The sequence below is a fragment of the Hypanus sabinus genome, chromosome 23 (assembly GCF_030144855.1).
Source record: "Hypanus sabinus isolate sHypSab1 chromosome 23, sHypSab1.hap1, whole genome shotgun sequence".
NCBI lineage: Eukaryota > Metazoa > Chordata > Chondrichthyes > Myliobatiformes > Dasyatidae > Hypanus > Hypanus sabinus.
In genome coordinates this window covers 49,628,861-49,645,475 of record NC_082728.1, presented here as the reverse complement: position 1 = coordinate 49,645,475, position 16,615 = coordinate 49,628,861, and the positions used below count along the sequence as shown (strand labels likewise).

The 16,615-nt window shown below is 38.0% G+C and overlaps 1 protein-coding gene across 9 annotated transcripts in view; it reads left to right on the top strand.

Annotated features, from left to right (window-relative positions):
* LOC132380181 (protein phosphatase 1 regulatory subunit 7-like) overlaps positions 1-16,615 on the top strand; it is a 140,371-nt gene that overhangs the window by 112,792 nt on the left and 10,964 nt on the right. For 6 of the 9 annotated variants that reach the window (XM_059948846.1, XM_059948848.1, XM_059948852.1 and 3 more), the window contains 4 exons: positions 1,647-1,734; positions 6,605-6,666; positions 10,351-10,417; positions 11,717-11,855. In XM_059948846.1, coding sequence (XP_059804829.1) covers positions 1,647-1,734; positions 6,605-6,666; positions 10,351-10,417; positions 11,717-11,849 — 350 coding nt within the window. In that variant the 3' untranslated portion in view covers positions 11,850-11,855. The remainder of the gene's footprint in view (positions 1-1,646; positions 1,735-6,604; positions 6,667-10,350; positions 10,418-11,716; positions 11,856-16,615) is intronic. The other 3 variants (XM_059948850.1, XM_059948853.1, XM_059948855.1) reach the window with 3 other exon arrangements.

Sequence of the window (16,615 nt, the reverse complement as noted above, 5' to 3'; positions counted from 1 at the left end):
TGACTGCATCTCCAGTGATCCATCAGTTAAACTGATAAAGTCTTTGGATGATACCACTGTCATAGGACTAATTTTCAGAGGGAACAAATCCAAGTACCAGAAGGAAGTAAACAAGCTTGTTCCTGGTTAGTCACAATAATTTGGAGCTGAATGTCCTCAAATTCCCGCCACTGCCTATAAGAAGTTTGTATACTCTCCCGGTGGGTTTTCTCTGGGTACTTCAGTTCCCTCCTGCAATCCAAAGACGTACCGGTTCGTAGGTTAATTGGCAATTGTAAGTTGTCCTGTGATTAGGCTCAGATGCAGTTGCTTGGTGGTTGGGCTCAAAGGGCCGGAAGAGTGTATTCTGCTCTGTATCTCAATAAGCAAATAAATAAATAAGTAAAATGTGGAAATGCATATTGACTTCAAGAGAAATGTGTTTCCTTCCCACCCACTCATCATCAGCAACTCTGCAGTTTTCACTGTTTCAACATCCAGGTTCCTGGGCAACATTATTTTGTATGGCCTCATGTGGGTAAACCATATTTCCACCACTAACAAAAATGCTCAGCAGTGGATGTATCACTTGCAACTGTTGGTAAAATTCTATCTTCCCTAAAACAAACTGGTGCAATTCTACACTGCCACCTTAGAGAGCATGGTCACGTCAGCAATTACTCTTTGGTTTGGTGTATTCTCTCACACTATACCAAAACTACAGCAAACTGTCAGGACAGTAGAACAGATCTGCCATCACTGTATGTGTCCAGGACAATAATCCGGGCAGGAAAAAATCATTGTGGACACTACCAACTCAGTAAACTGCCTTTTCCAAAATGTTCCCTTCAGGAAAGTGCTATAGGGCTATTAAAGTAAAAAACTCCATATCATCTTAAAAGTTTCTTCCCCAAAGCAGTTAATCTGATCTATCATTCTAGTTAGCCTCTCCTACTTCAGTCACTGTGCTGCACTTTAAACCACTTTTTATAATGTCGTTTACATTGTAGATAGATGTTGGTATTTATGTATTTATGCACATTTTATTCCACATCTATACTTTGAACTCTATTTTTATATAATTCTTTAGTCTTCATAATTGCTGAATTGTGTTGATCTTTGATTGAAAAGCGAAGACATTCGTCACATTTTGGATAATTAAATAAATTAAATTAAATTAAGTTCAATTAAATAGCCTTTTTCTGTTAGCTGCAATTTGTTCATAATTAATATATGAAGTTAATTAAAAATGGTTAAAACACACTTTTTAAAATGCTTTGTAGTATTTGTTCCAATATACTGCTTTAAGGAGTGCTCTGGGGAGTAATTTGTAATTCCGAGAGAATCCAAGACTATTCAAGGTTGTCAGCATGGTGTCTATTGGATTCATACAGATATTTTATCATTCACATGATCTATCACTTCAGTAATGTCTTTACAATCAGGCAGTCAACATCACTTGCTCCCTTGGGCAAATTTGTTGCCACAATTGTGAAAATAAACACATATTTATAATGTATGTAGCAATTGCACATCAGCATCTTTCATTGTCAGAATACATGTCTTGATCTTGTTATAATCTTGTGTTTGTATCTCTATATGCATTGTCACTTTTTTGCTTGCCTTCCCTTTGCTAAAATTAAAACATTTTTTATATGTATATATAGCTTCTCTTGAAAGTATGCAGGAAATCACAAGCTCTTTGATGGATCTTGAGTCTGAAATGGAGAACCTACAAAAATCATTTGTTGGAAGGTAGTAAGTTCTTAAAAACAGCTTTGAATTCAAATGCTTTCACTTGGTCTTGTGTGATTTCACATCTTTAGTCAGTTTCATTAGTGGACCTAATGTTCTCTGCAGTCTGGAGTGAACTGTTTACCCATCTGAATTGTTAGCCCCCATTCTCCTCCCTGATCTGCTGAGTTTTCTACAGTTTCTGTATATATTTCAGACTTTTAATACCTATAGTCCTTTGCCTTTCATTCACTGCTACTGCTTGTGCAAGTGCATGATGAAGGGAAGGTAATGTAGAAGTTTGCTATGTGAACTCGCTATCACTGTCATGTACTGTATATCACATATACATTCTAGATTGGGTATTGAGCAATAAGGAAGGGTTAGTTAGCAATCTTGTCGTGCGAGGCCCCTTGGGTAAGAGTGACCATAATATGGTGGAATTCTTCATTAAGATGGAGAGTGACATAGTTAATTCAGAAACAAAGGTTCTGAACTTAAAGAAGGGTAACTTTGAAGGTATGAGACGTGAATTAGCTAAGATAGACTGGCAGATGATACTTAACGGGTTGACGGTGGATATGCAATGGCAAGTATTTAAAGATCGCATGGATGAACTACAACAATTGTTCATCCCAGTTTGGCAAAAGAATGAACCAGGGAAGGTAGTGCACCCGTGGCTGACAAGGGAAATTAGGGATAGTATCAAGTCCAAAGAAGAAACATATAAATTAGCAAAAGAAAAAGCGGCACACCTGAGGACTGGGAGAAATTCAGAGAACAGCCGAGGAGGACAAAGGGCTTAATTAGGAAAGGGAAAAAAGATTATGAGAGAAAGCTGGCAGGGAACATAAAAACTGACAGTAAAAGCTTTTATAGATACGTGAAAAGAAAAAGATTGGTAGAAAAAATGTAGGTCCTTTACAGTCAGAAACAGGTGAATTGATCATAGGGAACAAAGACAGAGCAAACCAATTGAATAACTACTTTGGTTCTGTCTTCACTAAGGAGGACATAAATAATCTTCCGGAAATAGTAAGGGACCGAGGGTCTAGTGAGATGGAGGAACTGAGGGAAATACATGTTAGTAGGGAAATGGTGTTAGGTAAATTGAAGGGATTAAAGGCAGATAGATCTCCAGGGCCAGATGGTCTGCATCCCAGAGTGCTTAAGGAAGTAGCCCAAGAAATAGTGGATGCATTAGTGATAATTTTTCAAAACTCCTTAGATTCTGGATTAGTTCCTGAGGAATGGAGGGCGGCTAATGTAACCGCACTTTTTAAAAAAGGAGGGAGAGAGAAACCGGGGAATTATAGACCGGTTAGTCTGACATCAGTGGTGGGGAAAATGCTAGAGTCGGTTATCAAAGATGTGATAACAGCACATTTGGAAAGAGGTGAAATCATTGGACAAAGTCAGCATGGATTTGTGAAAGGAAAATCACGTCTGACGAATCTTATAGAATTTTTTGAAGATGTAACTAGTAGAGTGGATAGGGGAGAGCCAGTGGATGTGGTATATTTAGATTTTCAAAAGGCTTTTGACAAGGTCCTACACAGGAGATTAGTGTGCAAACCTAAAGCATACGGTATTAGGGGTATGGTATTGATATGGATAGAGAATTGGTTGGCAGAAAGAAAGCAAAGAGTGGGAGTAAACGGGACCTTTTCAGAATGGCAGGCAGTGACTAGTGGAGTACCGCAAGGCTCAGTGCTGGGACCCCAGTTGTTTACAGTATATATTAATGATTTAGATGAGGGAATTAAATGTAGCATCTCCAAGTTTGCGGATGACATGGGCGGCGGTGTTAGCTGTGAGGAGGATGCTAAGAGGATGCAGGGTGACTTGGATAGGTTAGGTGAGTGGGCAAATTCATGGCAGTTGCAATTTAATGTGGATAAATGTGAGGTTATCCACTTTGGTTGAAAAAAACAGGAAAACAGATTATTATCTGAATGGTGGCCGATTAGGAAAAGGGGGAGATGCACCAAGACCTGGGTGTCATTGTAGACCAGTCATTGAAGGTGGGCATGCAGCTACAGCAGGCGGTGAAAAGGGCAAATGGTATGTTGGCATTCATAACAAAAGGATTTGAGTACAGGAGCAGGGAGGTTCTGCAGTTGTACAAGGCCTTGGTGAGACCGCACCTAGAGTATTGTGTGCAGTTTTGGTCCCCTAATCTGAGGAAAGACATTCTTGCCATAGAGGGAGTACAGTGAAGGTTCACCAGATTGATTCCTGGGATGGCAGGACTTTCATATGAAAAAAGACTGGATCTACTAGAATTTTACTTACTAGAATTTAGAAGATTGAGGGGGGATCTTATTGAAACGTATAAAATTCTAAAGGGATTGGACAGGCTAGATACAGGAAGATTGTTTCTGATGTTGGGGAAGTCCAGAACAAGGGGTCACAGTTTAAGGATAAAGGGGAAGCCTTTTAGGACCGAGATGAGGAAAAACTTCTTCACACAGAGAGTGGTGAATCTGTGGAATTCTCTGCCACAGGAAACAGTTGAAGCCGGTTCATTGGCTATATTTAAGAGGAAGTTAGATATGGCCCTTGTAGCTTAAGGGATCAGGGGGTATGGAGAGAAAGCAGGTACAGGGTTCTGAGTTGGATGATCAGCCATGATCATACTGAATGGCGGTGCAGGCTTGACGGGCTGAATGGCCTACTCCTGCACCTATTTTCTATGTTTCTATATGCTGTTGTTGCAGAGTTTGAATCAGAATCACTCAGAAGAGGTGCAACCCAAATGACTGTCACTGTCAAAGTAATCTTTTATTGTTGTATGCAGTGATAAGTTTGGATGTGATGATTTTGTGAAAACCTGAGCTGTCTGATGAACAGCATCCTGATGTATGTGTTATGTTGTCCAGATGGCCCAGAGCAGAGTGAAGAGCCAGAAAAATTACATTGCTGTTGACTTTTTGTGGCAATAGGCAAATTGAAGCAGATCTTTGAGACAGGAGTTAGCTTGGGCCAAAACTAGCCTCTTGAAACATTTCATTATGGTTGATGTAGGTGCGACTGGACTGTAGCCTTTGAGATGGGTTACCATGCCTTTCTTGGGAACTGGTACAATAGATAATATTTTATAGCAAGTGGGAGCCTCAGACTAAAGAAACAAGGGGTTGTATATATCTGTTAAAACTCCAGCCAGTTGCTCCATGCAGATTTTTAGTACTCAGACAAGTACGCCATCTGGATCAAATGGTTTTCATGGATTCACCCTCTTGAATGATAGCCAGAAATAGACCTCAAAGAGATTGAGGGCCCATTAGTTCTGGGGTCGTCTGGTGATGTGCAGGGTCGTACAGGTGTGTCGTAGTTCTTCCTAGCAAAGTGTGTGTAGTGAGCCTTTCTGGGAGTGATTGGTCAGTGGCACTTATGCTAACTGATCTTGCCTTGTAAGAAGTGTTATTGTACAAGCCCTGTCTTAGCTGTGGAGCATATGGTCACAATTCCAATTTAATCTGAAATCCCCTCTTTGCCCTGGCAATGGCCTTATGGAGGTCATACCTGGACTCATCATAAAGCTCTGGGTTGCCAACACAAAACACCACAGATCTAGGTTGTATATCTCCTGATTCAACCTGAGGTTTTGGTTAGGTAGGACTCGAAAAGTTTTTCTGCATACGCAATTGTCCATGCATGTCTTTATGAAATCAGTGGCATATTCATTTAGGTCTAATGATGAAATCTTTGAACATAGTTTAGTCCAATTAGTATGATAGCATGATGAAGGGAGGGTAAAATAGAAGCTTTTTAGTGCACTAGCTATCACAGATGTATACCGGCATATGTTGTTGCAGAGGTTGAATCAAATTCACTCAGCAGAGGTATACTTCAAAAGAACAGTGACTTGTGTTCCAGGAACTATAAAAGTAGATAATTCTTCTTTGTTTAAATTGTTTGCTAATTTCCTGGAGGTTTCACTTTGTGAAAAATAGAAGACAAAGAAATGTTCACTTATCTTGATGTCTATAGGCAGCTTTACTTCACTTCTTTTGATGTTTGAATATGATCCTCAGGGTACTCTGACTCTTCTTATATATGTGCCGATGCAAGTCCAGATACACCCAAACAATCATCTCCTGTCTTATGTTGTAATTTAAATCTGTATCTATCTTTTGAATAGTGACTCTACTGTCAGTGAAAACATCAGAATCAGAATGTGCAGAAGGAATCTATTCATCTTATTGAGCTTCTGCCAGCTCTACTATAGAACTAAGCAGTAATTCTAAAATTACTGCTCATTTCCCATACCAATGCAATGATTTCCTTCCAAATATAAATCTAACATGATTAAGCATGTGTAATAATCCCTCTGTTTTCTAAATTCATAGATCAAATTTTCTGGATATCATCCACTGATTTTGATTCATTCATTTAATATTTCTTTATTTTAAATTGATATTATTTTATCTTTTGATGTGCATCATAAATTTATAAAAACTTCAAGCAAAGTAATTAATATTTCAGTTAATGGCACAATTGCTGTCTATGATTTTATCGCCAAATTTCACAATGGCTTTATTTCCATTCCAATTTTCTTCTTGCAGTTACACGCCTGTGGAAAATTTTACTCCTGTATTCCTTCATAATTTACTCTTACTTTTGTTTAACCTTTCATTTATTTTAACTTGTCTCCTTAATTCATTGAAACCATATTGTGGTGTTTTCTACGTCTTTAGTTTCTCAGTAGGAATTAGTTTATTCTTGATTTTTGTATGCAATATATTTTAATGCTTTCCATTCAACATTATTTTAAATGTTTGTCTTCTGCATCATGAAATTCTTTGACACTCATTTTATGTTCCCTAATTCTAATCTCTTCCTGCTTTGTGAGTTTTTATTTGTTGTGTTTTGTGCTCACTGAACACAGGTTTAGTGAGATGAAGAATTTGATAGATTCTCTTCCAAAGCAGTTGCCATGGAGATCTTCATGTAAGTAACTGTTAAGCTTTTTGTATCTTCTGGGCCTTTATTAATATTAAATAACAAATTGACCAGGCATGGTGTAATGAAAGTAAGGTTCACCATCATCTATGCCCTAGGCTTATATTTCAAAGTAAATTTATATGTACTTTGAGATTCATTTTCTTGCAGACATTTACAGGAAAATAAAGAAATACGATTTGTGAAAAAAATAATGTACATAAACAAAGGCTGGCAAAAAACAATGTGTATAAACAGAACAAGTGTGTAAATAAAAAAAATAGTGAGAACATGATTTGTAAAGAGTCCTTGAAAGTGAGCCTGTAGTTGTAGAATCAGTTCAGATTTGTAGTGAGTGAAGTTATCCACATCAGTTCAAGACCCTAATGGTTGTAGGATAATAATTATTCCTGAACCTGGTGGTGTGGGACCCGAGGCTTTTATACCTCCTGCCTGATGGCAGTGGCAAGAAAAGAGCATGGCCTGGATGGTGGAGACTGCGATTTTGGGTGCTGCTTTCTTGCGGCAGAACTCCATGTAAATGTGCTCCATGATAGGGAGGGCTTTTTTTGTGATGGTCTGGTCTGTATCCACCACTTTTTGTAGAGTTTTCCATTCCTGAGCTTTGATGTTTCTATACCAGGCCACGATGCTAGGATATTCTCCACTGTGCACCTATAGAAATTTGTCAAAGCTTTTGGTGACACATCAAATCTATGCAAACTTCTAAGAAAGTTGAGGCACTACGAACCTTCTTTGTGATGGCACTTACATGCTGGACCCAGGATATAATATCCTAGTATGATAATGCCAAAGAATTTAAAGCTATTTACTGTGCTTTATTATTATTTCTAAACATCTCAAATTATATAAAGGACAATTAAATTTAAGTTTTGCAATGTATTAAAACAAGGTTTTGGACTTGGTAAAGTTCTTCAAGTAGCAATAAAAATTGAAAACACCACATTTATTGTACACATAGAAACTGAATTGTAACTTTGTAGATGTAGTACAATGCTGTTCTGTTAAACAGTAACACTAGTTTGCTCCCCTCTTCAATGACATGACAGAGGTGGTGAATTTCAAGATTATGTTTCCTGTGGGCAATTGTGATGAATTGTCATGATTGCTGTGTCCATGAATTTTGCTAGCATGGCTGCATGGAAGGATGCCATGGAGGTGAGGAAAATGGGAGTGGGAGCATGATGATCTGTATAGTCTCCTCATGCAATCTACCAAGTAAATGGAGTCCCTTACTTTGAGGTGCATGATTTTCAGTGAAGCAGAGATTGTGGTGTGAGATATTGAGATGCATGTAAAAAGCTAAAAACAATGAGCAAGGAAAAGTGACTCTACATATGCAGCATGTGATCATTGGAATGAATCGAATAGACATTGCAATAAGAACATTGCAGGCAGAATTTTGGCCATTTTCCTGCCTAGAGTGGTCCAACTTCAGTCAAAATGGGGTCTAAGGTGATATTTTAGCAATTTGACATGATTGCATATGTTGCCCAGACATCCTAGTTTTAAAGTTGTACAGCATAGAAGCAGGTCCTTTGGCCCAAAATATCCATGCTGCCCATCGTACCTATCTACGCTCATTCCATTTACCCCATTAGCTCTGTAGCCTTTTATATCTTGTTGATTCAAGTACTTCTCTAGGTGCTTCTGAGTTATTAGTGGAGGTCCAATCTAAAAGTGGCCTGGATTGCTATTTCACCCTGACATGATCACTAGCGGAATTTATTTGGTAAAATTGGTTTTGGATCAAACGTCAGTTGAAGTTGAGAGGAAGCAGTTGTAAGGGAGATTTGAGGGCAGTTGATAACTGTCAGACATTTAAGAGATAGGCACTTAAATAAGCAAGGCATAGATGGATACTGACTTGATGCAAGCAAATGGGATTAATGTAGATGGGTATACAGGTTACATGGTATGTAACCACCACATGGGTATATGGTGCTTTAAGGATCTGAATTTATGTTACACAGCTCTGGTTTCTAGGTTATGTTATCTTTTCTGACTTCAGAAAATGTTTTGAGATCAAATAGCATACATTGGAAGTGTAGAAAGTACTGTAGGAAATGCATAACAATTTCTCACATACAAGGTCCCAGAAGTGAGATGACGACCAGATGATCTGTTTGAATGATTTTGATTGATGGATTAAAATTCTTCTGGACAATAGGGGAAGCTCTACTCTTTTTCCAATGGTGCCACAGAACCTTTTACATCCATTTGAGTAAACAGGATAGTTCTCATTCAAAAGATGTCACTTCCAATTGAATGACATATTTTCCAAGGACTCCATCGTAAGACCTTCATTAGCTGCTCATCTTTACAAGACTGACATGAAGCTTCCTTATTTAGAAGTGAAATTGCTGCTTCAGAACCATGCAATGGTGTTGATCAGGCAACTAAAAGAAGTTCATGCTTTTCAAATAGTGAGTTAATAGGGATCTAAATGACTGAAGCAAGTACACTTGGAAACTGTTTTAAAAAACCAATTGGTTTAGGGTGCAGAACAGTGTCCACAGTTAGTGGAGCTGCTACCGTTCAGTGTCAGCTTCTGGATTCAATCTTGATTTTGCAAAATTCCCTTGACCACTTGGGCTTACTTCCCACATCCTAAAGATGTGTTTGTATATTCATAAACTTCTGTAAATTGCCCCTAGTATAGGTGTGTGGTAAAATCTCTGGGTGATGATGTGAATAAGAGGAGAGTATAAGAAAAAAGAAGTGTAAAATTGGGGTAAATGATGCTTGATGTTTGACATGGACTCATTGTGCCAGAGTACCTATTTCTGCACCATATGACAAAAATTGTAAGAAAAGACAATAATAGAGTACTGGAGTGTTTAAGTTTACATTGTTCTGGAACAGTACTTGGATCAAAAATCTTTGACCTGAAGGTGAGAACATTCACAAATGAACTATGTCGGTATAAACTGGATGGCAAAGAATGTGTTTTTAATCTTACAACACACACAAAGTGCTGGTGGAACACAGCAGGCCAGGCAGCATCTATAAGGAGAAGCACTGTCGATGTTTCGGGCCGAGACCATTCATCTTTTAATCTTCGTTTTTAATCTAATTCATTTTTTGGTTGAGCTAGTGGAATTGCCACAATAGTGAGAAACAGTATTATGTTTTCAAATATGTTTATGGTTAAATTACAGAGCTTATTTTGCTAATGGCAATAAGTAAATGATTCTTGAACTAGAGTTAAAACTTCCTAAGCTGCATTTGTACTTGAGTTTGCCTTCGAAGCTTTAAACCTATTTAGAAGCTCCATTATTTCACAGAAGGACATAGCACTTGAATTACACCAGTGTGCACATGGTACTTCATCCTTTAGTTTTACTCTTGAAAAATTGATTTCCCAGATTCTGAGGATTTGTCAGAACTTATATTCCTTCTGTGTTTTCACAGCTTCAAGGTTAGGTACCTATTGCCAGCTTGATTATAGCCCAGCTCACCTAATTACATGTTTAAATAGAACCTAGATATCCTGCATGCTCTATCTACATATTCCAGAGAGGGCCTGTACTGCCCTATATTCTATGTTCTATAAAGAATAGTACAACTAATGCTAATAAATGGTTTATACTTAAAACAATTCCAACCTTTGCTTAGAGTTTGGAAATTGTCCTGTGTCTGTATTTATGCTGTATTTGTCCAAACCTGCAGATACAACATCAGCAAGTTTGACCCCAGTGGCTAATTATGGATCCCGTTCACAGACACGCTGCAATAGGTAAGAGAGAAGTACATAAGCTGGAAAACATCATTCAGGTTTCTTTTTTATTGAAGTTCATCATCAAACAAACATTTCCATAAGATGTATTTCAGATATTGTACATATATATCATATTATCATATATGTCACAAATCTCCACATAGTATTTATCCGAGGTATACACTTATAGAAAAGAGTGGAAAGAAAAAAACAAGCAAAAGGAAAAAACTGTGAACAAGTAGGGAGTGATCTTTTTTTTTACAACATATTCACTGATTTGTGAGAATAAAATCAGGCCTATGAGGCATTATGTAGTTAAACCATTTTTCCCAGTATGAATCAAATTGTTCCAGCTTGTGAATAACAGATGCTATTATCTTCTCCATTTTGTAAATGTTCATCATAATTTCCATCCTTGCATTTAAAGTTGGGCTCTCCTGTGATAACCATTTCCTAGTAAGAGTCTTTTTACCAGCCACCAACAGTATATTCATTAAATATTTATCTCTTTTCAACCATTCTTGAGGTATATACCCAAAATATATTGGTCTTACTCTCTAAGGGTATTTCACATTTAAAGATGTCTTGTAGGGCATTGTGTATCCCTGTCCAATAGTCTTTGATAACAGGGCAGTCCCAAAAAATATGATAATGATTTGCATTTTGATAACCACAATTTCTCCAGCAAACAGGGAGGATACTATCATAATGGGATTTCTGAGAGGGTGTAATAAAATATCTCATCAAGTTTTTCCTTCTGAACTCCCTCCATTTCTGTGAACTGGTACACTTCCATTGATACCTCCATATTATTGTCCATTCTTCCTCAGATATAATTATCCCTCCTTCCTTCTCCCATTTTGTTTTAATGTATGAAGTTGAATGTATTTTAAGATTTGACAAACCCTTATACATGCTTGAAATGATACTACTACCGTTATCTGAATTATATGCTTTTCTAAATAGCTCTATCAAGCATGTACTTGCCTTGGTTACATTTTTAAGTCTCTTATTAATATATTGTCGCATCTGTAAATACCGATAAAAATCTTGTTTTTCTAGTAAGTGTTTCTCTTTAAACATTTCAAAACTGAACAGTGTTCCTTCTTTCATTATGTTGCAAAGAACTGTTATTTCTTTAGCTGTCCTGTCCTTAAATCTAGCATCCAGTTTATTGGGTGTAAAATCTGAGTCATATGCACACCATTTAAGAATTGCAATATCTCCCTTTAGATTATATTCTTTTATAGTAGTTTTCCATATTTTAAGAGTCAATTTCACCCATGGGTTATCAATAGTTTTTATGTACCTTTGCAGGTTGTTATCAGCCAAAATTGCTTGTATGGGGATGGGAAGTACCTGCTCCTCAATGTTTTTCATTGAGCATCATATGATGGGTTGCACCAACATATCACAGCTCACATCTGTGCTTCAAAATAATAATCTGTAAGAGAAGGTAGGACCCATCCCCCTTTTTCCTTTGCTAATTGCAAAGTTTTGAGACGAACTCTAGGCCTTTTACCCTGCCAAATATACCTTGGTAACATCTTGTTCCATTCATTGAATTGATTTTGATTAATCTCTATTGGTAGGGTCTGAAAGAGATATAACAGTCTGGGCAGTATATTCATTTTAATAGACTCAATCCTTGAACTGAGACTGAAAAAAGGAATCAGGTTCCATCTTGCCATATCTTCTTTAATTTTTATATAAAGGCTGATAATTACATTCTGATAATTTTGCCAAATCTTCTGGCATAATAATGCCCAAGTATTTGAAAGACTCTGTTTGCCATGCCCAGGGATATCTACTTTCAATTTCTCTTGGTGGGCTATAGTTATATGAAAGTATCTTTTATCCTGATAATTGACCGTATTGTTCAAAGGATTGCATCAGTTTAGGTAAAGAGTATGTTGGTTGCCCTAGATAGATCAAAATGTCATCAGCGTAACAAGCCAATTTATGCTCTGTCCCTTTAATAGTAATTCCCCTGATATCTTCATTTTTTCTGATGTATTGAGCTAATGGTCCCAGATATAATGTGAAGAGTAGTGGTGACCCTGCACAACCCTGTCTTGTGCCCCTTTCTAGGGTAAGACTATTTAATAAATATTTATTGATTTTAATCCTAGCAGTAGGGTTGACATATAGTGTCTGCATAGTTTTAATAATTTTGTCTTGGAAACCAAATCTATATAAAACTCTGTAAAGAAAATTCCAATTAACCAAATCAAATGCCTTTTCAGTGTCCACGCTTATCACTATTGCTTCGATTTTATGTTTTTGTATATGATCTATAATGTGGTGTCCTTCGTATATTGTCTTGTGTTTGGCGTTGTCGTATAAAACCTGTCTGATCGTTACGTACATTCAGGTTTCATTATTATCTTTATACGATTTCCTGGGATCTATCTTGTATCATTTGTGACTCATATCATCACTGCTTTGTAATAAGTCTGGTGCAGGCTTCTGTGGAATTTTCACTCATGTTTTCTATTCTACCTTTAAAAATGTTCAGAAGCCTCATATTAGCATTGCATTATTAAAGTATCTTTCTTATTCCCATCAATTTGTTATGGCTAGAACAAATATTTCAATATAAAAGGTTCTTGTAGCCCTGAAGTATCTTAAGTGCAAAGCTATTCTGCTTTATCTCTAAGTCCTAACTGACTACAACAGTACTTCTCCATCAGCCATTAATTAATGCAATGTTTTTTTCTATTAAAGCTGCAGTATCTTTTCTTTGCTTGACTTCATAGTCTGAGGACATTTTACAGATCATTTAGTAAAATATATTTTGATGTAGTAGTTTTAAGATGCAATTGATGTAGCATTAAGCTACAAAAAGGTTCAACACTATATATTTACACCATGCAGAATTATCTAATTTCACCCAGGATTTTAGTTGAACCACTTCTGTTCTATGTCTACTGGTATAGACAGAGAGGTTCTATGGGGAACAGGTCAATAATATTAGTTTGAACCTTTGTGAAGGTAATTGACCTTCATTGTTAAACCAACCTCCCCCCACCTCCTGTATTCCCCTTCATATAAGTTGCCTAACTTGCGAAGCACTTCTAGTATTTTTTGTTTGTGTTTGATTTTCAGCATCTGTAATATTTGACTTTTAATTTTGAACCACTTCTGTTGCTTGTTAATTGTTTCAGCTGAGCACCTAATGAGGCTACTTGAACATTGAATGAACATAGACTAAATACTGGAGATTGCTTCTGGCTCATATGGAACAAAGCCTGCAGTAGAAATGGTATATACCATTTCACTCTCTATTTTGATGCTATTTTATAAAATGGGAACAGGAATAGGTTCCATAGCCCTTCTATCCTTTATTGGCATTGATTGAGATTGTTGTTGATCTTGACTCTATAATACAAACATTATTATCTAGTATACATGGGAAATTCGGGGTGGGGGGATCAAGCTAGCTAGTCAAATATGCTGGCTGATGAATAGTTAAGTATATTTTCACTAATCCTGAGAGGCAGGATTTATGAGCATTTGGAAAGATATAATCTGATTAGGGATAGTCAGCATGGCTTTGTCAAGATCAGGTCATGCCTTACGAGCCTGATTGAATTCTTTGATGATATAACAAAACACATTGATGAAGGTAGGGCAGTGGATGTAGTGTCTCTGGATTTCAGTAAGGCATTTGATAAGGTTCCCCGTGCAAGGCTCATTCAGAAAGTGAGACCTTGCTTTGTGGATCCAGAATTGGTTTGCCCACAGAAGGCAAGGGGTAGTTGTAGATGGTTCATATTCTGCATGGAGGACAGTAACCAGTGGTGTTCCGTAGGGATCTGTTCTGGGACTTGTCCTCTTTGTGATTTTTATAAATGACCTGCATGAGGAAGTGAAAGGGGTAAGTTTGCTGATGACACAAAAGTTGGGGATGTTGTGCATAGTCTGGAGGGTTGTCAGAGGTTACAGCGGGACATCGATAGGATGCAGAACTGGGCTGAGAAGTGGCAATTGGAATTCAACCCAGATAAGATTGAAGTGGTTCATTTTTGTAGGTCACATTTGCAAACAGAATATAATATTAATGGTAAGACGCTTGGCAGTGTAGAGGATCAGAGGGATCTTGGCATGTGGTGTGTTGGCCTTCATCAACTGTGGGATTGAGCTCAAGACCTGTGAGGTAATATTATAGCTATATAAGACCTTAGACCCCACTTGGAGTACTGTGTTCAGTTCCAGTCACCTCACTTCAGGAAGGATGTGGATACTATAGAAAGAGTGCAGAGGAGATTTACAAGGATGTTGCCTGGATTGGAGAGTTTATCTTATGAGAACAGGTTGAGTGAACTTGGCCTTTTCTTCTTGAAGTGATGGAGGATAAGAGGTGACCTGATAAAGGTGTGTAAGATGACCAGAGGCATTGATGATTGTGTGGATAGCCTGAGGCTTTTTCTCAGGGCTGAAATGGCTAACATGAGGGGCCATAGTTTTAAGGTATTTGGAAGTAGGTAAAGGGGGGTGTCAGGAGTAAGTTTTTCACACAGAGAGTGGTGGTGTGTGGAATGTACTGCCTGTAATGGTGGTAGAAGTGGATACAATAGGGTCTTTTAAGAGACTCTTAGATAGGTACATAGTTTGGAAAAATGCAGTAGGAAAATTCTAGGCAGTCTCTAGAGTGGGTTACATGGTCGGCACAATTTTGTGGGCTGAAGGGCCTGTAATGTGCTGTAGATTTCCATGTTCTGTGTTCACTGACTTGTTAAACATAAACAGTAGCTTCTAACTTCTGGTGGAAATGCAAACACATTTGAGCAGACCTCCCACTGACAGAAATTGTGAATCACCCTTGTTCCTGCATGGCTCTATGTGGTCCTTCTCTGCAAACCCAGTTCCCAGCACTTCAGCTTCAGCTTAGTTGAATGCAACAGAGGTGCTGTCTCAGACTCCAACAACAGCTCATTGCACATTGTATCAGTTATGATGCCAGATAAACCCCCTTGCTCTTTAAAAACGTGGTGAGATCCATGTTTTGCACTTTTGAAGGAAAACCTTGATTTAATTTATATTCCAAAGACAGAATTGTAGTACTCTATGTACAGCAATGGAAAGCTGAGTGTCCGGAGTGTAGTTTAAGTTTATGACTCAAAGTTACTGCTTGATTTCACATTAATCTCTTGTCACACCCCTTTTATAGTATTGAGGCCTTTCATTGGTCAGGGTTGACCATGGATATTGCATCATAGTTGTTTACATGATATGCAAGCTAGGGCTGTACAATATGGAGAGCAAGCTGTTGCCCATGCAGCAAACTCCCCCTCTCCATGCCTCTGTGAATCCAAAGGAACAGCAGAGATCGATATAGTTTTGCACCAGCGGCATGGCAGGGGTTGCCAGTTAGTGTTGAACTTAACGTAGGACTGCCTTAGGGATGCCAGCTCTAGATTTTTCCCTCGGGGTTTACTCCCGAAGCCTTCCCCAAGAGTGGGTATAGCTGCAAGGCAGCAAAAGTTTGAGATCAGAGATTTGAGATCACGCTAGATTTTAATTCTCCTAGTTGAGTTGCCACAAAGCCATCAATTCTGTCATCCAAATCATTGATGTATAACATAAAAAGAAGTGATCCCAACACAGACCCCTGTGGAACACAACTACTCACCAGCAGCCAACCAGAAGAGGCTCCCTTTATTCCCGTTCTTTGTCTTCTGCCAATCAGCCAATGCTCTATCCATGCTAATATTTTTTTTGGGCTCTTAACTTCAAAGAATTACAACAGATTTGTCAGGCAAAATTTTCTCTTAAGGATACCATGCTGACTTCAGCCTATTTTATCATGTACCTCCAAGTACCGTAAAAACATATCCTTAACAATTGACTCCAACATCTTCCCAAGCACTGATGTCAGAGTAACTGGCTTATAATTTCCTTTCTTCTGCCAATCTCCCTTCTTGAAAAATGGAATGACATTTGGAATTTACCAGTCTTCTGGAACCATGCCAGAATCTATTGATTCTCAAAAGATCATTACCAATGCTTCCATAATCTCTTCAGCCACCTCTTTCAGAACACTGGGGTGGAGACTATGTGATCCAGTTGATTTATCTACCTTCAGACTTATCGGTTTTCAAAGCACCTTCTCCCTAGTAATAGCAACTTCAGTCACTTCTGCACGCTGACATTTTCAAACTTCTGGCATACTGTTGGTGTCTTCCACAGTGAAAACTGATGCAAAATACTTAT